This window comes from Podarcis vaucheri (genome assembly GCF_965113315.1).
Source record: "Podarcis vaucheri genome assembly, chromosome: 1".
Taxonomy (NCBI): Eukaryota; Metazoa; Chordata; class Lepidosauria; order Squamata; family Lacertidae; genus Podarcis; species Podarcis vaucheri.
This window is the reverse complement of record NC_138759.1, coordinates 135,830,115-135,856,548: the sequence shown is the minus strand read 5'-3', so window position 1 is coordinate 135,856,548 and position 26,434 is coordinate 135,830,115. Positions and strand designations below refer to the sequence as shown.

The 26,434-nt window shown below is 44.3% G+C and overlaps 1 protein-coding gene across 1 annotated transcript in view; it reads right to left on the bottom strand.

Moving 5' to 3' along the window:
- Positions 1-2,677: 2,677 nt before the first annotated feature.
- SH3BP4 (SH3 domain binding protein 4) overlaps positions 2,678-26,434 on the bottom strand; it is a 35,184-nt gene continuing 11,427 nt past the window's right edge. Inside the window, exons 2-5 of the mRNA XM_082231010.1 lie at positions 15,949-16,216; positions 9,237-11,590; positions 5,084-5,272; positions 2,678-3,639 (exon numbers count right to left, since the gene is read on the bottom strand). Coding sequence (XP_082087136.1) covers positions 3,415-3,639; positions 5,084-5,272; positions 9,237-11,590; positions 15,949-16,066 — 2,886 coding nt within the window. The 5' untranslated portion in view covers positions 16,067-16,216 and the 3' untranslated portion in view covers positions 2,678-3,414. The remainder of the gene's footprint in view (positions 3,640-5,083; positions 5,273-9,236; positions 11,591-15,948; positions 16,217-26,434) is intronic.

Below are 26,434 nucleotides of genomic sequence, written 5' to 3'. Positions count from 1 at the left end.
AGTAATCATCCAGGGGAGCTTTTAGACTTTAAGTCAAAACATGAAAAAGTGTGTAAGACCTGAGGTAGTTTGATAAAAATGGCAGAAAAAGGCAAAACAGACCATTTCCCTGCCTCCCCCCCCAAAAAAATATCTCATGGAATATTTCATCCAATTTATGGAAATGAACTCTCCCCCAATAGCCAGCTTTAAACTCCCACTGTTAAAATTGATTAAAATCTCATTGCTGTGGCTCAATTCTGCTCTTACAAGACACAGAAGTACAAACTAACTCTGTGACTGAATCTGTAGAGTCCACAATCACTGTAACCAAGTTTCACGGATGAAAGTTTCACGTCTGGCACAGAGGCAGGTGCAGAATAAGGCTACCTTGAACACATTATCATTAGCTCAGTGATTGTGCACATACAGTGAGAACATTTATACACAGGAGCAGACCTGCATTCTCACATCCCCATTCATCTGTGGGGAGCCTAGACTATCATGTGCAATAATATTCCCCTCAGGTTTCCGTGTATCTAGAGAAAGACTAACCATTCCATGGACTTGTTTTATTTCTGAAAAATATCACAATGAAAGAGAAGCTCCACCCCCCAGGCCAATTAAAAATATTTTACTCTTAACTGCTCTGGCTTGCCATCTTGCATCATATTTTTGTATGGGCTACAATACAAGGGGGATTGTTTTTCCTTCCCTACACTCAAACATGCTACTCTGGATCATGTGCAGATTCTGGTTTTGTCAAGAGAGAAAAACAGGCATGCTTTGGAAAAATGACTTTCATGAGCACGGGATAATACCACTAGCCTAACCAACTTCAAACATGTGATGTGAACACTTGCATAGGAATCTGCTTCAATCTCTTGCAACAAAACCCCAAGTTTAAGGTGCTTTTCATTAGACAGAGTAGGAAAGTACATAGGGAGGCCATTTAAAAGGAGCCGGCTAAGAAAGCAAATAAATGACAAGCACTTTCCTCACTAATTAAACATGTACGCAAACAATAGGAACACCTTTCCAACAAGCTTGGATCATGCTTTCTTCAAATTCTGGAACTGTTGATAGGAAAGTTGTGTTGTATAACCCAAGTTGCTTAAAAGGTCAGCTTGTTCCGAAGAACAAAGCTGTGACATGTTTCTAAAATGGGAAAACAGGTTTAAAACATTACTAATAGTGATCACGTTCCCTTTAATATTCAACAGTGCCTTGGGAAATTTAGTAAATGTGCTATGAAAATCTCTTTTGCAAAAAACCAATTCACACACTAGAAAAAATGAAAACACTTCCCACATGAAGTATTTTGGAATTAAGAGGTAGACTTAAAGGGCTTCACAAAAACCTTCATTTGAAAGTTGTACAACTAGACTTCTTTCTATAGCTTTATATAGTACATGACATCATCAGCTCTTGAATGCTCATACAGCACATAAGGTGAATCCCAGTGACCTAAGGGCTAATAAATGAACAGAATACCCTTGGGAACACAATGAGAGAGGGCTGTCAAGTCAAGCGTTTCTGAGTGACCAACTAGGCACCTGATCAGAGGTAGGTCTAATTCTTACTTAAGGTGGAATACGTGTCTAAGCTGAAAATACTTCAGACTGCAAGCAGGGCCTCACATGGCAAGTTGCTCTTCACAACTTGTGGTCCTCCAGATGTTTGAGGCTAGACTGCCACCATCCCTATGCGCACTGAGGCTGATGGAGCTCAAGAACCTTTGGAGGTTGCAGACGGCTGCTCTGTGTGTTTTGGGGAGGGGGAGCGGATTATAGCCTTCCCTTTGAGGAGACAGTTTTCTGCATCCAGAGAATGTGTGGAATAGAGACACATTCGGTCATGTGAGCTTCAAGCGGTGCAGCCTCAACACAGGGCCATGACCCTCGAAAGAACTAATCCCAAAACTTCAGCTTAAACAATGGCACACTTAAGAACCACTATCAAATACTTGTTTCTGCATTTAAAATAATACAATGTAAACTTCTGGTGAGAGTCACCTGCGAGCAGAGATGGTCAAGACACCACTGTTAGAGCAGTGTTTCCCAACCGGTGTTCCGCGGCACACGAGTGTGCCGTGAGACGTTGCCTCGTGTGCCGCGAGATGCCTGGAGGGAGGCGGGCGAGTCGGGCGGCGAGAGGCGGGGCGGCGGCGGCGAGGAGAGGCCGCGCCTCCTGCTGCTGCCTGGCGCTCCTCCTCGCAGCCGGCAGCGCTGCCTGGGCGCCTCCGCGCGACTCTGCCTCGCTGGGTTTGGTTTCCCAGCAGAGACAGGTCACACGCGCACCTCCCTCCCTCCCTCAGCCTGCGCGGAGGGAGAGCCAGAGAGAGGCATCGCTCCTGCGCGGCGGGAGAGGGAGCAGCCGGAGCGATGCCCCAAACGAAGGCATGGGACCGGAGGGGAAATCCTCTCTGAGGAGGATTGAGCGCAGCTGAGAGAAGCCTTTCGAGGAGCTGCCGTGTCCCCTGGAAACCCCCTTCCCAGCTCTGCCTGCCTGCCTGCCCAAAGCTTGGAGGTTCCCCGGCAAGGGGGAGGGAAAAAACTTTCACTTTTGTGTGTCCCTCCCGGCGTGACGCTGCGCGCTGACGTCACGGGGCGGGGCTTTAATGGTGGTGTGCCGCAAGATTTTTTTTCAGTAAACAGGTGTGCCGTTGCCCAAAAACGTTTGGGAAACACTGTGTTAGAGGATGAACCTGTGAAATGCTATTTGACCATAAATGGGATCCATTACAATTTTCTAAAACGTGAAAGGGGATGAATCAGTCCTATAATCTGAAATTGTTTCTAGTTATTTCTAATCATAGATCTGAAGCAGCTTGGGCACTAGCACACAGTCCTAAATTTTAGGTAACAAAATCACTTCAGTGGGGGTGGGGGAGGAAGTGTGCTTTTTCTTCCTTACAAAAAGGTGTACATAAAAGCGAACCATTGAGAGTCGTTATAAGACTGATAGGATCACTGGATGCGGGGGGTGGGGTGGGCGTGTTAGCACACTAATGTATAAACTGTTTTCAGAGCGGCACATTAGAAATTGCAAATGCTTGCAAGATGCCTGACTGTGCTTCACTTTAATGCATATCAATGACTCATTGAGGAATGATAGTTTTAAAGGGGACAAAAATGTGTTTCATGTTACACAGAAATGGTAGCTCTCCAAAGTAATTTCAACTTTCAAGGCTGATATCTGCAAATGCCTAAAAAAGTTCCATTTTAAATGTTACAAATTAAGAAAAGCTGTCAACCACAGAGCATAGAAAACAAGTATTGAGTGTCTTCTGCACCAGGGAGAGGCAACAGTAAGAAGTTTGCAGTCTGAGCACAGAAACTATTGCTCAAAACTTTGGCTTTGCAGAAGTGTCTTCCCACTGTGTTTTAGTTAAAAACATACAAATAAGAAGCACCGAGAAGTTCGGGCTCCCCTTCATATAGCATAATCATCATGGTCTTGTGGGCTGAAGGCAGACGCCCTCAAAATCTCCAGGGAGTTGACTAAAATTAGTGTTCCAGTGAGATGCTTCCAGCGTTTTGTGATGGGATTTTTCATCTTGTCAAGGCCAATGTGCAGCTCTTGTGTCACATCGCGATAACTGTCTCCCATCTGATTGCTCCATGTGAGCATAAAGTCATACGCTGGTTTCCACATTGCCTGCCAAAGACAAGAAACCAGCATTAACACAGTATACAAGACCACTCTGCCATGAGGATTTATGTCAGCCAAACCAAACCATCTTGTGTACACCGTCTCTGCAGTCTCTTGTAGACCCAAGAGCAAGGGCTGTCTCATTCTTATAACTGGACCACATGTGGGATAAAAATCCTGAAATATATACCGTATTTTTCGCTCTATTGGACGCACCAGACCACAGGATGCACCTAGTTTTTAGAGGAGGAAATCAAGGAAAAACATATTTGGATCGCGCTCGCTGCCCAGGCTTCCTCTTTAGCCTTGCGTAACCTCCTGCGGCTGGAGAGGCGCGCACAGCTAAAGAGGAAGCCCGGGCAGCGAGCGGGATGGATCGCGCTCGCTGCCCGGGCTTCCTCTTTAGCCTTGCGCAGCCTCCCACGACTGGATTTCTAGAGGAGGGAGAAGGGACTGACTGGCCGCGTCAGTCCCTTCTCCCTCCTGGGGAAAAGCCCGCAAGAGCCGCGCGAAGCTTGTGTGTGGCTCTTGGGGGCTTTTCCTGCTTGCCTCCCCCCCTGCATTCGCTCCATAGGATGCACAGACTTTTCCCCTTAAGTTTTTAAGATGGAAAAACTGCGTCCTATGGTGCGAAAAATACGGTACCTAAGATATTCATCCATGTGAATCAACACATACAGGCTGAAGTGGCACAGCCTTGACACCAGCTGCGACTTCAATGAGAACTAGACCAAAAGAAAGGCAGGAATTTCAGTCCTAGAATAAACCATATCAGAACAAATTTATGAGAAATACTGCAGTAGGCTAAGCTACATTTCTTTTTATTAAAGGGTTTCCCGCAGAACCAAACGCTAGAGGACAGAATAAGGAAAAGGTCTCAGACACTGCACACTAAGTCCAGAAACACTGCTGTCAAATTAGATGCTCAGTGTGCTGCAAATTTGGGTCTAACTCAATTTTTCAGCTGACAAATGGCTCGGTATTCTTGTAAGTACTGAGGGGTTTTCAATAACTCTTTCAACATTACAAATAGTGGCAATAGTTAGCTGGACGGAAAGAAACACCCAGTTCTGTGTGTGCCAACTTTCCCTGTTCTGTTGAACCACTCCAGCTAAATGTGAACATGGAAAACAGATTAAATCTGAGGGTGGCCGGCATTCAGATTGTAAGTACTAGGAAGAGTGAGCCATTTCACTTTGATACCTTTTTGCGATAAATACGACACCTGCAAGACCATGGAAGAGGAATAACACTCAAGGCGGAATGCATTTCCTCCTGTGTGGCCACTTTTTTTACCACAGCAAACATACAACAAAAAGTGCTGTGCACTTTTGTCATCATTCAAGATCAAAAAGGGAGCTGTACATAATAGCAAACTGTTTTTCCAACCTATAGTGCCGAGTGAGCCATCCAGCAAAACCCAGAATGCATTACATGACAGCTTTCTTACCTCACTATCCACAGCTCCGTTCTTGTCTCGATGGGGGGCTTCATAAGCATCCATCTGTTGCTTGGAGACCTTGGCCAGTTTCTCAGCAAGCTCTCTCCAGCGCTGGGCCACTTCCACAGCCGTAGTCAGAAGCACAAAATCCTGAATTAGCCTCACAACCAAGCCCTGGCAGTCCATTTTCAGCAAGGCCTGAAGGAATGCAGAACAAGTCAGGTTAGCCATGGACACCCAACCTCACTGGAGCATCAGGCCATTTCTGTAGGAGATCAGAAGCTAGAGAAAAACCACTACTGTTTTATATTTATATTCCCCTCTCTGTCTGGTTATACAGATACTCCAAACAGGAGTACGTTCAGGTAATGCTTAGTTCTTAAGCCAAGCAAAATAGAAGTGTGTAACTAATTTGTCCAAGATGTGCAAAGGTCTGGAAACCAAGCCTTATGAGGAACAGTTGAGGGAGTTGAGTGTGTTTAGCCTGGAAAACAGGAGACTGAGAGAAGACAGAATCATAGAATCGTGGAGTTGGCAAGCCCCAAGCATTGTCTAGTCCATCTCAACTAAACATCCACGACAGATGGTATCCAACCTCTGCTTAAAAAGCTCCAATGAATAAGAGTCCATCACCACTTGAGGGAGTCTGTTCCACTGTCAAACAGATATGATAGCCATCTTCAAATGGCTGTCACATGGAAAACGGAGCAAGCTTGTTTTCTTCTGCTCCAGATGGTAGAACCTGAACCAATGGCTTCAAGTTACAAGAAAGGCGATTCCAACTGAACCGCTGATGGTAAGAGCTTATGCACAGTGGAACAGACTCTCCTTCACTGGAGGTTTTCAGGCAGAGGCTGGATGGTCATCTGTCATGGATGGTTTAACTGAGATTCCTGCATTCCAGGGGTTGGACTAGATGACCCTCGGAGTCCCTTTCAACTCTACAATTCTGATATTCTATTCTAGGACCTTGCTATTCCATTAAATTAAATGTAAATATCCTATTTTAATTACGTGTGTGCAAAGGCACTGCAAAACTAGCTTATGCATTAGGATATGCAGCACAGACAGGAGGATCCCTGTGGTCTGGCCTTCAATAATGTGCATTAATTACATTATAGCCCACATGCTCTTAAAAGTGATTACTACACTCCTGCTGGGATTAGCAAATTTGACAACAGGAGTTTTAATTCCTCCTAATTGTACTATTTCAATTTCTGGGGGGAAAGAGGCGGTGGATCTCTTCTGTGTGCTCTAAAGTTACCACTTGCCTGGCACTTGGCTGTTACTTCACAGTAGTAGCAATGCTCTTCCTTAGCATTTACTGAAGTTCCTGCTTTACACCAAAGCAGCAGGCAGCATACCAAAGAAGAATACCTTAAATTCAAAAGCCACACTTCAAAAGAAGTGCCGGAAGAATGTAATTCAAATGTATGTACTCTTCAATATTTAGATAATGCCTCAAAAGTGGGCAAACTTTCATTTCCAAATAGCTGATTGGATATTAAGCAGCTTATAGGTAGTGGAGTGATAACATGTTTCTGCACCAAGGAACTCTTTTTTTCTTTTTTTCTTTTCTTTTTTTTTTTTTTGGTATGGACATATTAGGCATGGTAGGACCATTGCAAGGGCCCTCAATTCTTAAACAAAGCGGATTCTCTCCCCACTAAGTATTTCCCCCCAAGCCATTAAAAGCTGAGTGATAGTCAGGGCACCACACACTTATGTCTCAGTATGAAATGATGGGAGCTGGAAGTTAATCTTATTAAGGCAGACCTGCTGCCTTCTACATGTTCCCCCAAACTCCAAAACCAAGCCTGAAATGAGCCCTATTTCCGGGGGGGGGGGGGTCCCTTAACGCCATTGAAAGAGTTTGAAAAGTCTGGCTTCTTGCCCTGCTCTTGCTCTGCTTCACAGGCCTACAGGCCATGGGCAACCAACTCATCTTCTGACTTTCTAGAGCATTTCCTCCCCCATGAACTCCAACAGTTGATTTCCCAGCAGGCAGAAGTAGTACAGTGGTACCTCGGGTTACATACGCTTCAGGTAACAGACTCCACTAACCCAAAAATAGTACCTCGGGTTAAGAACTTTGCTTCAGGATAAGAACAGAAATTGTGCTCCAGCGGCACAGCTAAAGTGGTGCTTCAGGTTAAGAACGGATCTCCAGAACAAATTAAGAACTTAACCTGAGGTACCACTGTATCTTCCAGTTTACAACCCCTATTTGTACACTTCTTAACATCCTGCCAAATCAAGGAGAATATCCAGGTAATCTGATAATTCATTTGCGTTGATGGCACTACACAACCATCAGGCCTTTGAGAACTTTTGCGCTACTCCCATTGGCAAAACAGAGCTCCCTCCTGTCCTTTGCTCACACTCCTTACTGAACACCCACTTCCTTCCTTCCTCATCATTCTGTATCACAGCAGCTTAACCTAAGGATTCCCCTTCAGGCAACCATCACTTTATACTCTCCTAAAGGGACCCCTGACCATTAGGTCCAGTTGCGGCCAACTCCGGGGTTGCGGCGCTCATCTCGCTTTACTGGCTGAGGGAGCCGGCGTACAGCTTCCAGGTCATGTGGCCAGCATGACTAAGCCGCTTCTGGCAAACCAGAGTAGCGCACGGAAACGCCGTTTACCTTCCCGCTGGAGTGGTACCTATTTATCTACTTGAACTTTGGGCATGCTTTCGAACTGCTAGGTTGGCAGGAGCTGGGACCAAGCAACGGGAGCTCACCCCGTCATGGGGATTTGAACCGCCAACCTTCTGATCGGCAAGCCCTAGGCTCTGTGGTTTAACCCACAGTGCCACCCGCGTCCCTGCACTTTATAGCATCTTCTAAAAGAGCTTTCATCATTAAGGTAGAATTCTTGTAGGAATTAAACCAATCAACATGTATTGTGTATAGGACATGTGTTGTGCATCATGGTTTTAGACACTGGGTGTTCAGTTTCCTTTAAACATTCTTTTTTACAAAGGGAGCAGCTTGATTGCAGCTTTAAATGGGGGTTAACTACTGTATAACACTTCCCTGAGCACACAGAGTTTTCTATACTCTTGAGGAAGAAGTAAAATAATTATATAGCTGGTTCCACAAGATGGATTTCTGGAAGGTCATTTTTACTTAATGAAAAAAGTAGCGCTTTTATTAAGAAGGCCCAAATCCCGAGAGACCTGGCTTTCAATTTGTCAGTTGCAGTGCACTTCCTTGCTCACTGAAGCAAAGTTTTAATGAGCAATTTCGGAGGGGGATACAACCCAAAGATGAAATTTACCTGCAGTTACTTAATCCTAAAAATGCACCTCTGAGCTGGGGAAGGGATCCAGTCAAAGATTTTTCTGTGATTGTCTCTTGATTTAATCACCTGAGATACGTTTATAAAAATGGCAAGGAAATGCATATTGTACAATGCCATGTATTTGCACTTCAGTCATTGAAAGCAGAATGGATAGCAGCCCAATCCTAATCATGATTACTCCCAAGTAAGCCCCCCTGCATCTTAATGGTAGCTACTTCCAACTTTAGGTCTGCAGCCTTACACAATCAAGGCTGCAATCCTAAACTTATTTACCTGGAAGTAAGTTTTGTTGAATTCATCATAACTTACTTCTAAGTAGACATTGTTTGGATTGTGCTATTAGTAATGTACAAGGGGATGCTCAGCCATTACCTCAGGCACCCTGGTTTCTTGAGAAGCACCTGGGTGGTACTTAAATACCGTATTTTTTCCTCTATAAGACTCACTTTTTCCCTCGTAAAAAGGGGAAATGTGTGTGCGTCTTATGGAGTGAATGCAGGCTGCGCAGCTATCCCAGAAGCCAGAACAGCAAGAGGGATTGCTGCTTTCACTGCACAGAGCTCCCTTTTGCTGTTCTGGCTTCTGAGATTCAGAATATTTTTTTTCTTGTTTTCCTCCTCCAAAAACTAGGTGTGTCTTGTGGTCTGGTGCGTCTTATAGAGCGAAAAATACGGTATATGGCAACAGTGAAGAAGAGCTGGTTTGGGTGCTCAGTTGTGCTAGAAACAAGCAGCAGCTTTCATGGCCTTAGTTATTTTCCCCTCAGCCTGTTCAGGGGAGCCCTTAACACAACAGAATGCTGGAAACCAGGTGACCATTCCTGATTTAACACTTCCAAAAACCAGAATACTTACTGACATCAGTTCCTTCTGGAAAGATTTCCTATCCTTACTGTCGGAATTATTGCAGTCTTCTTTCAATTTCTCCAGCACAGAAGCCACACATTCTGGCTCACTGTCCAACTCTGCTCGACAGAAGAAAACAAGTGGCAAGTTGCTGTATCCCAGAGCATCTGCAAACGCACGCCAGCTGCTAATGTTTTCCATGAGCAAAGTCCTTACTGAAGCATAGATATAGGTGAGAAACTTACAAGGCCGCAGGATTTGCTCCAGCAACATACTGGTGGTGAGCTCGGGCCCAGAGAAATAATTCGGCTTGGCTTTCCCAACAACTAAAACATTTTTGGTATGGACAAGACCAATTTTACCCTGATAGTAACCAATGTACCATTCCTTTGTCCAGAGCTGACCTTTCAACTTGATTTTCTCCTCACTTAGCAAGGCTATGGCATCCCCTTTCTTATATTCCAAGAGATAATGGTTTTTGTTTTGCCGCACTACAGTTTTCAGTAGTTTCCCATATTTTAAGCTTGCCACTATCCGATCCTGGAAGACAGGGTATTTGCTGGTGGTTGCAAGAGGAGACAGGATTATTTTCCCCACTTCATTTTTTTTCAGGAACCTTCGCTGCCCAGTTGACCTGATAGCACTTTTGGGAGGAGGCTGTGGTGTTTGGACACAGAACTGAGTCAATATGGCATCCTTAGCATCCTTGACTTGTATTCTCAGGGTGAAGTCATACAGTTCGTTGGGATCATGTGACATGATGGGGAATATGAGGCGGCTGACTTTGCCCAGTTTCATCTGGAAGCCCCTCACAATCTTTGCCTGCTCGCTGGCTCTTACCTCATAGTTAGTCATGTTTGAAAACATGCACAGCTTTAGGTCTTGCGGCCTCGCTAAGGTGAACTGGTGCTTCCCCCACAACTGCAGCGCCACTGCCGATGTACAATGTGCATGACGTGTAACTTCATTCACCAACAGTGTCTTGGGGGCACAATCATGTCCAAAGATGGCCACCACAGTTTTAAAAGAAGGGTGTATGTGCTTTGGCCCATAGACTCCAACTGTGATTTTTTTACTAATGTAATCCCAGACAGTGTAAGGATATAGAATGTTCTGTCCCTGGGCCACAGTTGCTATGTACATGCAAGGCTCCAGGTTTTCCAGTTGAACCTGGATGGTGTCTCCACAGCAACAGCCAAGTCGCACCGGTGTGTATGGACCGTCCTTCATGTCGCTGCGCAGGCACTGCACTCCCACCAAACTCTTGCTCACTGGGTCATTCTTCACTTCCGCTGAAATTTTCATCTCCAGCAGGATGGGGGTTCTGGTTTCCATGTTGCTCAGCTTAATCTCCAGCACAGGGCTGATGGTGCTGCACTTGTCGCTGTTGAGCTCAAGAGGGGGGTCCAAGAGAGCCTTCATGGAGATTTGTTGTGTGTCGCCAGCACCCACATGCCCTTCAGGAAGACGCATGTTAATATTTGTATCTGGAAGCTGAACTGCTCCCCCAGAACTATCCAGCTTGCAAACTATGTTGGTCTCCACAGGTTGCGTCTGACCCCAACCAGGGTTCTGGCCCAACAGATCCAGGTCGTGGCAAGACCTTGCTAATTTTCGATGGTTCAGCCATGCAGCTCTGAAGTCTTCTCTGCTCTGGAATTCCTCTGGGGTGGGAGATTTCAACCCTGTGAAGAAGCCTGAGGATTCTGGGTTTTCTGACTTTGCCTGGAGCACGGAGAGCTCCGATAAACTGTAGGAGCGCTTGCTTCTGAAAAAAGGATTGTCCCGCCTGCTTGGCTGCTCAAACTCAAATCCATTCATTGATGGACCCTCATCAAGATGGTTACCTAGACTGCTGTCAGTTGCAGAACTTGACCCTGTAAAGGTGGGCACCCCTGTGTCAAACAGCAACAAATCCACAGTGGTTTGGTGGGAGCAATCCTTGTTCCTATCAGGCATTATCTGCAAATTCCCATTCAGAAAAGGGTTAGTCTGCATGTTATTCATAAAAGGGTTGTTTTTGGCTAAGCTCAGGTTTAAATCTGTCCAGTCTCCAAGCAGGTCAAGCTCTTTGGCTCCCTCATCGGAGCTTTCAAGCAGATGGTCTATCATTCCACTGTCCGTTAATGAAGAGTTCCGGTAGTTTACAGGCTGAACGTAGGAGGCTGGGATGTAGCCCATCTCTGTGGTATTGTGAGCATACCACCACTCACCTCCTGAGGTATCTAAGACATAAAGGTGGTCCCCCTTGGAGAACTTCAAGGTGGTGAAATTGTTGGGGCAGTAGTCTTTAATTGCTACAACTTCCTTTGCATTTCCAAATGACGTAGGATTGTCTATCATCAAGGCACTAGGAGAAGGCACTGCAAATCAAAAAGCAGAACGTAGTGAGCAACTGCAGGTAAGAACAACCATCTACCAGCATTGCACAATTATACTGTAGCTCTTTTGCTTGTACTCTGAATCAGGATATTTGCATGCATAAACACACACATGCGAGCGCGCGCACACATTATTTTTCAAGAGATTAACGGATTCTGCATTATTAGAGACTAAGGCTGCAATCTTATACCAAGTTTACCTAGGAGTAAGCCTTGTTGAACTCAGTAGGGCTCATTTCTGAGTAGACATGAATAGATGTGCATACATTGCACTGTAAATCTCTATTGGGGAAAGGGTGTGATATGGTTGAGTTAACTACTTGCAGATTTGGAGATTAATGTGTGGGCAAATTCATCACTAGATCCACAAGGAGACGCTGTGCTAAATGTGGGCAGTGGCACACAACAATGGAAAAAGAAGTAGATTGAGGATGACATTGGCCACGAACTGATTCGGCTTTGTTATACAAGGCTTTAACGAGTATTTGTTGTACAAGCATTTGCAAGTATCAGGTTACTCCTGTATCAGATAGTTATTTTTTTAAACAACTGCCTCATTAACTTACAAATCCAATTCCAGGCTAGCAAGAGCCAAATCTAAACAAACAGCTGCATAGGTGAAGGTCTGGCAGAAACCTGAGGGACCCATCCACTTTCACATTCTTTCACATTCTCCAGTACTGAAATGCAGGTTGCTCCAGGTTGGAAAGAGTTAACAGAGTCTTAATGGTAGTGCAAATTTTATCCAAGTCATGGAAGATAATTTAAGTGGAATTAAATCTTACAGCAAAGAGGCAAAGTGTTATATCATTGCCGAAGAAGGCTCAGAACACCACGTACAAAGGGAGGAAGCTGCTGCATGATAAGAACGTTAATGCTTCAAGGTAACTTAGACAAGGGGGAAAGCCACACTTAAGGAATGCTTTGCATCCATTATTCTTAAGGAAGATAACTGCTGAGCAGGGCAAACCAAAGCAGAGCTGATGTAAATGAGTAGGGAGAAATGAAGATACTAATCTGCGGCTGAGAAGCTTAGAGGTCTTAATGCACACAAATCTGGGTTACTAGATAATCACCGTCTGAGCATATTAAAGGAGACAGCGCATTAATCTTAGGGCCTAAAGGAACCCTAAAGTCACCCAGTCCAAATGTCCACATCTGTTTATATATTAAATGTCTATCCCAACTTTCCACCAGATAACATTCAAGGTGGCCAACCACAACAATACAGACACAATGCAATAAATCAGCAAGGAAACACTCTCATATGTGGCTGAATGTAGGGTCCAGTTTCAAAGAAAACCAGAACTTAAGGCCAATTCACACATCACATCCTATACAGAAGGCTCCTCATGGTAGAATTAAAAGTATTGCTGGCTTAAAGAGCATTGTGTGTGATGACCCTGTACATATGTCAATCCTTGCATGCCCATGCAGTGTGCTGGCTTCGGGAAGCCACATAAATAGCATCCTAATGCTCACTTATGCACATGTGTAGGATCACACACACCCTCCGCTCCAGGCATGGAAGGATAAATGTTCAACATCTATTATGCAATGCTTTGAAGACCTTAATGCCCTTGCTGGAATTGAACAAACTTCATATAAACACCAACTTTGTTTGGATACCCACTCAGACATTTGGGGGGCATATATGGGGGGGCACTGTCTTTTCTGTTTGTTACTATGTTATGCATTTTTATACTTTTATATTGTAAACTGCCTGGCGATCCTCAGGTGGTATAAAGGTAAAGGTAAAGGGACCCCTGACCATTAGGTCCAGTCGTGGACGACTCTGGGGTTGCGGCGCTCATCTCGCTTTATTGGCCGAGGGAGCCAGCGTACAGCTTCCAGGTCATGTGGCCAGCAAGACTAAGCCACTTCTGGCAAACCAGAGCAGCGCACGGAAACGCCGTTTACCTTCCCACCGGAGCGGGACCTATTTATCTACTTGCACTTTGACATGCTTTCGAACTGCAAGGTTCGCAGGAGCAGGGACGGAGCAACGGGAGCTCACCCCATCGTGGGGATTCGAACCGCCGACCTTCTGATCGGCAAGCCCTATGCTCTGTGGTTTAACCCACAGCATCACCCGCATCCCTCAGATGGTATAGAAGGTGGTAATAATAATAATAATAATAATAATAATAATAATAATAATAATAATAATAATTTTAAAAAAACCAAAGCTTGCAGGGCACCAGTTAAGAGGCCTGCACTCTGTTTAAATAAAAATGCCCATCTGTAGTCAGCAGAACATTATCAGAGAAGGAGCTAGCCAGGCTTCTCTGGGTAAGGGGTTCCAGAGTTTGGAGCAGCCACTGACCCTCTTTTGCATTCCTACCAAATGTGCTTCAGGCGTTGGTAGATGAAAAGGAAATGCCTCTTCCTAAGGCAAAAATCTTAGCATATTACTACTTCCTGTAGGTTAATAATCACTGACAGTATAGACAAAACAGCTGTTTACCACCCCATCCCCATCAGAAAAACCTGGCTGGTGAAAAAGGTGAACAACTACACTGATTGCCAGTATTTTCTCAGGCATAATGCAAAAGATTGTGCTCATAAATCTCTAATGGTTTGTGACCCGGATGAGTGACGGCTCACCTTTCCCATATTATGAGACCAGGCTGTCTTCTCCAGCCCCCCTGGCCCTGAAGCCAGGCAGATAGCAACCAACCAAAGAGTTTTACTGCAGTCTTTGAAACTGATCTCTCAAAGAGATGCCCGTCTGCTGCTTCTTCAGGTCCTTTTTGTACAGCAGAATATTCAGTCATCACAAAAGCCCTGCCCTGTACTCTAAAATGGCGCAGCCTCAGCGAGAATTAGGTCTTGGGGACTGCACATACGCGAAGCAGCAGGTTTTGCAGATGGAGCCTTATCACTAATGGGGCAAATGCAGGGGGGGCTAAAAAAGTGTATTTTGTGCTGGAGACATTTAAAGTACACAGCAAGTGCTTCATGCTGCGTGACGGAGGATGCCAGGATGATCTCTTCTCCTGGTAATGTGAAGTTGTTCATCCTCTTTCCACTCTTCTGGATAGAGGGGAAGACAAGTGAACACAGTAGCAGAGTCCACCTCTGCCCACCCCAGGGACAGGTGGCTAAGGAAAGCCGCTTCACTAAACCAAAGTTTTCCATCTCTGGATCAAGGTTGTTTTCGGTAACCATTAAGTCAATCTCAATCTTGTATCCACTGACTGAATTCCAAAGCAGAATCATGCAGCAAATATAGCTGCTGAAACAATACACAATACTTTCATCTGCCCGCCATAGCATTTCCTATGAGGAATTTAAAAATTCTGCTAAATGTGCTGATGCTCCTGAAATTTCTCCTTCAAGCCATGCCACACTTACTTATTCTAAACATAAGGTATTAACTCTCGGAAAACTTTTTAGAAGAGCATTTATGCAGAAATCTTTTCATTCCAAAACAATATTTTGAAGTATTATGTAGGTAGCATGATCAAGAAATAGAAACATGTGACACTTTAAGGCACAATTCAGACAATGCATCAAATCACAGTTAAGGAAGCGTAACTATGGCTTGGTGTGGTGTGTGATTGACAAACTATTACTTCCAATAGTCTGGCAAATCAGAGTCAGAAACCATGAGTTAGCTTATGCTAAATGGCTTGTAGTGACCAGAACAGGGCTTTTTCACTTATCCCACCCACCATGCTTTGCCTGCTGCACATCTGGAAGACAAAGCTACAAGAGCAAAAAGCATGAGCTACGGCAGGGGTCACCAACCCCGCTGAATATTTCCACTGCTGCTCCTTGGGAAGGGTCCCAAACTCTTAAGCTTTCGTTTTTTAAAAAGAAAAAAGAAGTGTCTAGTCCTTCCAGAAAGTTATGGGGCAAAATGCACAGAAACCTACTAAGCAATTTCTATGAAATGAGAGTCAATATGGTGTGGCTGCCTTGCATGTTTTTCCAGGTACTGTGGAATGCTCCCTGTTGCCGTTACACAGCATTGGTGGGTGTGCATGCGCAAAATCAACACTGTCTGATCTCCGCAATCAGGACCAGCAGAATGTAGCTGACTTCCCATGGTAGGCAGAAGGTCGTCAGGACTGTCTGTCTTTCTGATTTGGTGTTATGTCATGCTCTCCATGGTAGCCATTTTTTATTATACCATGCTCCCTGCCCCATAGCTGCTAGTTTGTGACTGGTGCTGCCAGTGCTCTCTCACAATTTGAAATATGCCCACTGGTCTGAAAAGACTGGTGACTACTGAGCTAGTTTGGTGACTTTACTGTGATGGTGCTTCCAGACTCCCTTCTCTTGTAGGCACTTCAGTTTTGGTGCTCCAACTTACGTACAAAAAACCCTCTCACCTTTGACGGAACTGAAGCTGGTTTCAGAAAATTCTTCACTCAGGTCAATCAGCGTCCCCTCAGATCTGCACCGGGGGAGCCCGCTGGCATTGGCAGCACGAATCCTCTGGGCCGCCATCTTGAGATTTGTGCCCTTCCCTGAGAATCTAGTGGGCCATCTTCTCTACAAGAGTTGTGCCATTTTTCTTCAGAAGCTTTAAGCTACCAGTGCGTTTAGGGTGCTCTTTGTTTTTTGGGGGGTGTTTTTTTTTTACAACTTGAGACAAATCTGAAAAGAAAAAGAGTGGAAGAGTTACAACATGGTTTCTCTTAAGCATTTCCAACTCTGACATGAGAGTCTGTTGTAGAAAACTTCTCCAATTTCACTCTAAAGTTTATAGTCTGAAAAACACATCTGAGTGTATTATTTTACTACAACAAATGGTGGGGGAAACTCAAATAATCTACTTTTGGCTATTCATGCAGCCATCAGGCAAAAGCTGGGAGGGGGCTATAGGATCCTGTTTCCCCTCTGCAAAGTACCATATTACTTACTTTAAAATATGTTGAAGGAGGGGTAAGTTTCTTTACAACACCTGCTCAAGTCACTCTAGTATAGAAGGTTTTCTGTCCCGTATATATCCAGTATGACCAGAGGCAGACTTCAGTTTTGACCAGTAAACCTTTCCAAAGCAACATAATGGTTCCTATTCAATCTGTTTTCTTTTCGCCAGGGTAGAACAATCAATAAACCTGTAGCCCTCCAGAACTTGCTGGCCTTCCACACCTCTCATCCTTGACCACTGATCATGCTGGTGCTCAACATGGCCAGGACTGCACTGAACTACCGTCTAAGCAGAGTAAGTTTGGGCTACAAGAATCTAAGTTACGTTGACACAGAGATCTCCTCCTTAGAGAGGACCTTCTCCGTACTCTACCTAGTTCAAAATAAGCAGCCCACCAATGGGATATATTTCTTTGGGGTGTTCCGCAAGATTCTCATGAATGCACATACTTTTCACACTACTGAATCAGTCTTTCCAGCAATTTGGCTTGGACCACTGCTCAGATTTAGCATAGATAAAATCCAAAGGAGAAATGCAATTCATCAGGTGAAAACACAAGGAAATATAGATGGTCACATTTTCCAGCAACTTGTCCAGGGTGTGAACAGTTAACCAGCTATGTAGCCAAGTGGACAGCCACTCCCAAAGTAGTTATTCTACCAGTGCTTCTCAGCCAGAGTGCTTGACTGCTCTCCATAAATGTTTCCCACATTTAGTATCCTAGTACCAACAGATGCATAAAATGTAGCGACAATTACTTTTATGCCTAGTAACTGCTGTGATGATGCCCCTGGTCAAAACCTTTAACCACTACCAGCAATCTTAACAAAAATTATTCCACTTAAGTCCTTGTTTATGAATAGGAACATTCAACTCCTGTTTCAGTTAAGTAACAATGACATTAAAGGTAAAGGGACCCCTGACCATTAGGTCCAGTCGTGGTCGACTCTGGGGTTGCGGCACTCATCTCGCTTTATTGGCCGAGGGAGCTGGCGTACAGCTTCTGGGTCATGTGGCCAGCATGACTAAGCCACTTCTGGTGAACCAGAGCAGCGCACGGAAACGCTGTTTACCTTCCTGCCAGAGCAGTACCTATTTATCTACTTGCACTTTGACGTACTTTCGAACTGCTAGGTGGGCAGGAGCAGGGGCCGACCAACGGGAGCTCACCCTGTCGTGGGGATTCGAACAGCCGACCTTCTGATCGGCAAGCCCTAGGCTCTGTGGTTTAGACCACAGCACCACCCGCGTCCCTCAACAATGACATTAGATGCGTATTAATGACTAAAGGTAACAAGTTGGATCCAAAGAATTGCAAGCAGAAGTGAAGAAGCACTGGTCAGTGCTATTAAAGGCATGCTGGCACCGTTAAACTATTGCTATTGGGCAGGGAAATTCCACAGCAGTCGTCCTCCTGCCTTTGCGTGCAGAAGCTTCTGCGTAAACTGGGGCACATCTTTGGGTTCAGGTTGGAGTTCCTTACACTATCATGAGAGTGAAGATGCCTCCCACACGCACAGGGTCTCCCTCGGTTCCAAGACCAGGGGTTTGTTTTGTTAATAGTTTGCTGATGTTTCCAGTTTATTTTGAAAAGTGCCAACTAGGGCTGGGTGATATCTGGTTTTCAACACCGCAATATATCACCAGCTAAACATCGCGATATACCAATATATCACGATGTCTGAAATAAGAATGGGAGAGATGGCTTCCTTTAAATGTTTTTTTAAAAAAACTTTATTTTTTAATACGTAGGAAAGCATCATCTCCTGAAATGGCTAATCAAACAAAAATGAAATTAAAAGGAATCCTCAAAGATACAGAAAAACAAACAAACCCCAAAACATTTTAAATGGGAACCAGAACGTCTTGGTTGATCTTATGGAAATACAGCCTTTTAATGATCCTTTGCCTAAATAAATCCAAGTCAAAACCCAACCTCAGATAGACAATTGCTGTACAAGGAAGCTCTACTTTTGACAAACAATTTACTTTTATTGGAAGGGATGGTCATTTTCTCTTTGGTCATACAGTCATAAGAGTTCTTAGGATTCCTCAAATGAGCTATTACTCTCTGAGGAGATCTACACTCTCTCTCTCTCTCTCTCTCACACACACACACACTTTTTTATTATTTGGAGATACTAACTTTTCCCCAGCCTCTTTCAAACAACAAACATTAGCACACCCTTTTTCCCCTCCTTTCTCAGAATTGGCCGTGTTATAGGCTGCGGAGGTCAGGATGTTACTTTTAAAGACAAGTTAAATATGGGGAAACTTCTAAGCTTCAAAATTTATGGCAAAAGTTTTTCTTAATATTTCTAAACCTTAGAGTGCAAATCTTGAGTTCAACTGAAGCCTCTGGAAGCTGCCCATGCCATAACAGACACAACGTCAAACAATATATTGCCTACTTTTTATGCAATATGCACCTTTAAGAACAAATGTGTTGAGGGGTGGGTGTGTCCGCACAGGTGTGTGTCAGGGTGAAAGAAAGCCCAGTTTCACCCCTGCAAAAATACAAAGCTGATAATGAATGAACTGCAGCTAAAATCTCACATTTATTTTTCACATGGCCTAGTCCTCATCTGCAGACTGCAATAAATTGGCAGGCATAGATGCAAACACAGTGCTTGCATGAATATGGGGGAAGGAAGAAATGGAGTTGACGTCAGAAGAAAACAAAAAGGACAGAAAATAATAATTATGTAAAAGCAAGTTACAGCAATGATTAACAAGGCTGTGTTGGTGTTAAGACACACATCCTGGCATTGGTAAGCTAATTAACACATGAAGGGTAATAAAAAATCTTGTCATTTGAAGTTGCAGGTGCTAGAATTGAGTTTCTGTTCAAAAGGCAATTCAGCAGTTTCATGCTGGAGTCTCCCTTCAAAGCTCCTTTTTTCAGAGTGGCCTGGCAGGCTGAAATGTTTTCCTGCTGGTTTCTGGACATTGCCATTTCAGATGTGAGTTTTCCGCCTGTTTATTTCATCTGAATTGACAAGCTGCGTTCAAAAGAAGCAAACTTGAAACCATTTTAAGCCACTACTCTAATAAAATACATAAATCACTCATTCTAAAAGACCAAGTACCACATAAAGAGGTTCTGGTTTTGTATTTTCCCCAAATTTCCAGTTTTTCGATTTAGAAAAAACTTTCCCCACCCAAAATTTTCCAGTTTTCCTCGGTGTTCTCCTCTCAGTACAGGTGTGTATTAAAAAAATATATTAAGATTTGGCAGCCCATCCCACAAGTTTCAGGCTGATCATATGTGCAACAATTTAGAGCCAGTAGCTTTGACTTCCACATTAAATATTCAACGTACTGATAATCATTCAATTTTTATGTTAAAAAACTAAGAGAGATTTATATCTGCTAAATGTCAGGGACTTCTCCATTCCTTTCAGAGTTACAGTGGTACCTCAGGTTACAGACGCTTCAGGTTACAGACTCCACTAACCCAGAAACAGTACCTGAGGTTAAGAACTTTGCTACAGGATGAGAACAGAAATCGTGTGGTGGAAGCAGGTGGCCCCATTAGCTAAAGTGGTGCTTCAGGTTCAGAACAGTTTCAGGTTAAGAATGGAGCTCCGGAACGAATTAAGTACTTAACCCGAGGTGCCACTGTACTCTGCTTGAGACAGGCAAGAAGTCCAGGGCAGAGGAAGCACGTCAACAATAACCCTCCACCAAGAGGCCTTCAAAGGAACCTGGTTGTTACCAAAACAGTAGAAGAGAATCAAGATTTCAGAGCTAAACAGTAGCGCTAAGCTACAACCTATCAACCTGAAGAGCATTTCTAAAAGTGAGCAAGGCTTCATTTATAGCATGAGATGGGTTGGGACTTTTGCTCTGGAAGCAGAGACCCCTTCAACCCCATAGCTGCCTAGAAACTGTTTCATGATTCCTCAAGGACAGTTTAAAACTGTCATTTTGAACTGCTTCCTCTCCCCCCCCCCCCAATCCTGTTCAGCAAATAACTCAGAAGGGGGAGGAAGTAAAACCCATGTGCGGGGTGTGTGTGTGGCTGGTTTGGAAAAACATACCCTTATCTCATTGCACCCTGTAGGTCAGTTTTGACAGGTGGGTGGGACAACACATTTGTCAATCATGTGGTGTCAATGATGTCGGGTGACTGACACCTGTCAAAGTTCATTGCATGGTGCTTCCCAAACACCCAAATGGAAGCTGACTCTACACGTTTCACAAATTCACTCACATGGCAGAGATGCCTGTTACTGTGGCAGCACCAGAGAAACAAGAGTGTGGCCCTTGGCCCCCCATCTCTTAACTGTGGGTAGCAGGGAGCCAGAGCCAGCTCTTTGCCTCTGCACTGGCACAGTTTCGCTGCAAAGAGCAGTCCAAGTCTCATCTATACAGAGAAAGCTAAGCCAGAACAAACCAAAACACGGATTACTCCAATTAATGACACAGCTGACTGCGGTGGATATGAAATGAGAATGGATTAGTCTTTGTAAAGAGCTATTTACTAAAGGGTAAAAGGTAAGGTTCGAATCTGTGCGACGGGGTGAGCTCCCATCGCTGTGTCCCTGCTTCTGCCAACCTAGCAGTTCGAAAGCATGCCAGTGCAAGTCAATAAATAGGTACTGCTGTAGCGGGAAGGAAAACGGCATTCTTTCAGCTCTAATTGCATAACTAGCTCCCCCCACAGCAGTTGATATATATTGAAACAACACAGAATTTGCACCACTTGTACACATTTTGCTCTTGGCCATGGCCTGATATGAACTAGTACAGGGATCACAGAGCACAGGGTGAAGAAAAATAGATCAGCGTTTAAGTCAGGTACTGTTCTTAATCAGCTGCATTAATTAAATTACAGTTATTAAATCTTGCCTGGGATATTATTAAATGTGCAAATAAGATTCAGACACGTAAGGTGTCAGATTGAAAGCCACTTGGCACCTGCTGAGTTTGTGGCTAGAGGGGAGATCTGAGCCGGAGACATAGTTAATAATCCATTATACTACAACAGATTATCCTTAATGGTGAATGTCAATAACTATAATACTCTGAGGGGGCAGGGGTTAGAGTTCTCATCTTAAATTGGGTGACTGTCCTCAGAAACAACATTCTGTTGAGAAAGATAGATGGGTTGTCATGCATTGCAGGGGGTTGGACTAGATGACCCTCAGGTCCCTTCCAACTCTACAATTCTATGACTCTATGTAAGGGGTGATATTATAGCCATGTTCAAATATATAAAAGGATGTCACATAGAGGAGGGAGAAAGGTTGTTTTCTGCTGCTCCAGAGAAGCGGACACGGAGCAATCGATCCAAACTACAAGAAAGTGCTCTGATGGTGTTTCCTGCTTGGCAGGGGGTTGGACTCGATGGCCCTTGTGGTCCCTTCCAACTCTATGATTCTATGATTCTATGATTCTATTTTAAGACAGGACAACATAATGCAACAAACTCTCCTGCGCCCATGCATCCCAGACCAATGCCTTTTGTTGAGATAGTTGCCAGTCATATTAGAATCCTTTCCTTACATTTCGGCAGAACATCAAGCAAACTGATCAGACAACAGCATCAAACAGGATAGTGTGGTCTGAAGCCTAACAGGTCATATTGATGTGGCATACAAGAAACAGAGAGAGCTGGGTGCAGAAAAATCCAAAAGCCCATCATTTGGAAATTCCACTATTAGGATCAGCCAAAGAATCCTAAAAGAAAGTTTATTTAGAAGAACATTTACATCAAATAAATATCAAAAGGAGTCCATCTTTTTAAACAAATGTTGGAGGTAATGAGCTTGAGAAGAAAATATTTACTTTCCGGCACTGCTGACATAAAATGTGTGTCATCACAAGACAAAGATAAGACTCTTGCAAGGAAGCACTCAGAAGCAACCCTTACTCAGAACACCACAGAATTTAAAGAAAAAAGAGAAATGGTTCATCATGGTGTCATAAAGTGGCCACTACTCTTGTGTAGAGCTTGCAGTTATCAATTGTCAGATGACAACCTGGTCCTATAAAGAAGAGGAGACTCCTTTTCCCTTCCAGAAATGCACAAGAGCTTCATTCAGTGCAAAAGTAGAGGCTTCTGTTTAGGAAGCAGACTTAGGACTGGCCCATCTAAACAAGGACATCTCTCCGACTGGCCCTGGCCCACCAAAATCTCAGGCAGTGTTTGAGAACTTTCTAACTGGGGGTGACAAGTATTGAACCGCAAACCTTGCACATTACCATTATCATTTATTAAACTTCTATACACTGAAGATCACAGGGTGATTTTCAATGTAAAAACACAAAATGCATGCCATAATAGCAAACAAAAACAATACCTCCACCGTTTTCAAGGCCATAGACCGTTTAATTAGTCGAAGGTCTAGGACTCCAGCAATGTAGGAATGCTTTACAGTCCTGCAGGTCTCTCAGGTGCAGTTAATCAGAGCAACAGTAAAGTTTCCCAAGGAAATTTGTGAGTCTTTGGGAAGTTTCCTGACTGAAAGAGTGTTCCAGACAAGCTGAGGCAGCAAGCCAGGTCACAAGACTGGGAACTTTGGATACAGATTTCAACACTTTTAAGCAATGGTTGAAAAGGCCATTACATATTATCTCAAATTCTTGCAGTAACAAATGGTTTTCCTTTAACTAGCAAAACATTGCCAGGAAAAAGCTGAGTCAATTCTGATTGCAGCTTGTGCAATGTGAATTGGGTCTCTTTGGTATGATGCAGTATTTCAGAGAAGATGCAGATTCGTGTGTCCTCCACATCCCGGGCTCCTTTAGGAGCAGGAGCAGGGTACAAATTGAATAAATGATAGAATGATGCTGATTGTGTTAGTTTTCTTCATGAGGAGTATACTCCAACAAGAAAACTAACTCATCCCGCCCCCCCCCCTTCTGCTTCAGTCTAGTCCCTTTACAACTGCATTTCATAGAATCAGAGTTGGAAGGGACCCTGAGGGTCATCTAGTTGGACCCCCTGCGATGCAGGAATATGCAGGTGGCCTGTATCAGCACCCTGTTCTAACCCTTTAAAACTGCTTTTCCTCTGAAATTTAACCGTGTTGAACTGGTTTGAAATCCTGCTTGTTCAGATCCTGGTGGAACAGGCACACATACACAAAAATTGCTACCAAGGAAGACCATAGGATAGAGAGCATATTGCTCATTCATCCCAGTGACAAGTAGGAAAATGAGCTGCAGTACACAGCACACAGGCTTTTAAGAATTACAGTAAACACATGGGGAGTGCAACAGTAAACAGGACTATGCAACACAGTAAAGGGGTCATCAGTGTCTTGTCATTAATGGTGTTCCTCTGCCTTCACATCTGCTACTTCAATCATCCCTGCAACATGGCGAGACAAGCTACTGCAGCTACCAAATGTTTTATTGCCACTTTGACTCAAGACTTAACAGTTCTGTATAACTCCATGTGTAGTTGCCACACGGAAACTGTTGAAATGATGCTACAGGCGTTCAAGTTCTGTGGCGGGATCAGTCAAGTAGCCTGGAGAAGATGAGGTTAAGGGGTGATATGATAGCCATGTTCAAATATATAAAAGGATGTCACATAGAGGAGGGAGAAAGGTTGTTTTCTGCTGCTCCAGAGAAGCGGACACGGAGCAATGGATCCAAACTACAAGAAAGAAGATTCCACCTAAACATTAGGAAGAACTTCCTGACAGTAAGAGCTGTTTGACAGTGGAATTTGCTGCCAAGGAGTGTGGTGGAGTCTCCTACTTTGGAGGTCTTTAAGCAGAGGCTTGACAACCATATGTCAGGAGTGCTCTGATGGTGTTTCCTGCTTGGCAGGGGGTTGGACTCGATGGCCCTTGTGGTCTCTTCCAACTCTATGATTCTAAGTACTAAGGCCTACTAGTAACCACCAATGCTGCTGATGCTGCCAGGCTAAAAACTGACCTTTAATTTTATAGAGATTCTGTGCTAATTTGTTCGTTGCCAAAATACTCTGAAGGATTACACTCACTTTTTACCACAAATTTAGGGAATGTTCACAGGCTCCCAGAAATAAGAGATGTTACATCTTTGGCTAGCCCCATTTTACTCTCAGTGGAGAACAAAATTCCAGACCAAGCAGTTTTCTATTGAGTAAAATACTTTTTCTATTCTCCTTTACTGCCCTGGATTTCTTAGTCTGTCATTCATTTCTTCCACAGATAGATGGGAGAAAATGGAGAAGCACTCTCATTGGACCCAATATCATCTGGAAGCTCTTTCACAAGCTTCTCAGCACTGCTTATGCAACTGTACTCTGTTCAACTGTGCAGCTGGCTCCATGCACAAAGTGCCATTGTAAGATTGCTAGGGAGCACTGCTTGGGGAAGGAGAGTCATGGGCAATGCAGAGTTGCAATGCCAATGTCTCAATCGACAGAAAAAATAGCAGCAATGAAGTGGTAAAAACACAAAAACTTGCTCTGCTGAAAAATTTTAACCTCCCAGAATGTCTTTGCTCAACTACAACCTTCCTTTAGCAGGCTACAAATCTGTTACATACTGTACTGGATTTGACACAAGACACATCTAGACAAGATAGCTCATTAGTGATCTGCGTTTACCATAGATAGGATCCTGTGGGAAAGATAACTCTCCTCTTCACTTACAAAACTTCTCAAGCCAGTCAGAATGAGGAGGGGGAGTTACTGTATTTTTTGCCCTATAGGATGCACTTTTTCCCCTCCAAAAATGAAGGAGAAATGTGTGTGCGTCCTATGGAGCGAATGCAGGCTTTCGCTGAAGCCTGGAGACCGAGAGGGGTTGGTGCGCGCCGACCCCTCTCGCTCTCCAGGCTTCAGGAAGCTACCTGCAAGCCTTGGGAGCCTGGCGGGAGTTCCCAAGGTTTGTGGACAGCAGCCTGCAACCCAAAACCCGGGGAGCGCAGCGGGGGGCGCCCCAGGCTTCGGGCAGATATCTGCAAGCCTGGAGAGCCCGGCGGGAGTTCCTGCCAGGCTCCCAAGGCTTCGGATAGCAGCCTGTTCTGGGGGCTGGGGAAGCTTGGGCTTCTCCCGCCCCCAGCCCGGCAAGCTCCGGGAGCGATGGCGAGGTTGCGCAACCTCACCTTCACTCCCGGACCCCCAGCCCCGAGGCTAAAAACGATGCCTGGACAGTGAGCGGGATCCATCTTGCGCGTTGTCATGGCTTCTTTGCTCTTTGGGGCTCGGAGGGGGAACATTTTTTTCTTTATTCCCCCCCCCAAATAAATAAGTGCGCCCTATGGGCCGGTGCGCCCTATAGGGCGAAAAATATGGTAGCTATATCTCAGGGACTGAAAGCCATGCAGGGTGTAAAGCTAGGGCCGTAGAAGCTTGTTTTATGGCTTCAGATTCTTCAAGAGAAACCTCTGGCCCAAGGCTGGCATAGCTTCATCAAAGCTCTTTTGCCATTCCTGATTCACTGTATTCTGCTAGTTGACACAGGTCAGAGAACGTCAATGAAGAAAAGAAGGGGGGTGGGGGATGAGAGTATTGTTTACAACCTAGCAGTTCATGGAATAAATGCTGCATATCCACAATCTGTGCAAGCCAATCATACTCGTAGCTCTTGTTTCTGATAGAGCCATTGAAGCAGAGCAACAAAATCCATTTATCAATGTTGAAAGTTTAATTGTTGGTAGTATTTGCTTATGCACTCATCTAGCAGAATCATACAGTCAATAAAAGGCCTGGATCCACCAAGTCCCTTTGTGCAATTATGAGGATGCATGTTTGCATGACCATAATTATAAAACACACACACACACACACACACACACACACACAGCATGAAATCTGCCAGGTTTGTGTTGATTTGACCATGCTATTTCCTGCAGAATTAATGTGCTGGCTACATGACAAGCTCTTCCAGTCCTCAAATAATAATAATAATAATAATAATAATGATGATGATGATGATGATGATGATGATGTATCATTTATACCCAGCTTATACCCCAGCCACTCTGGGCGG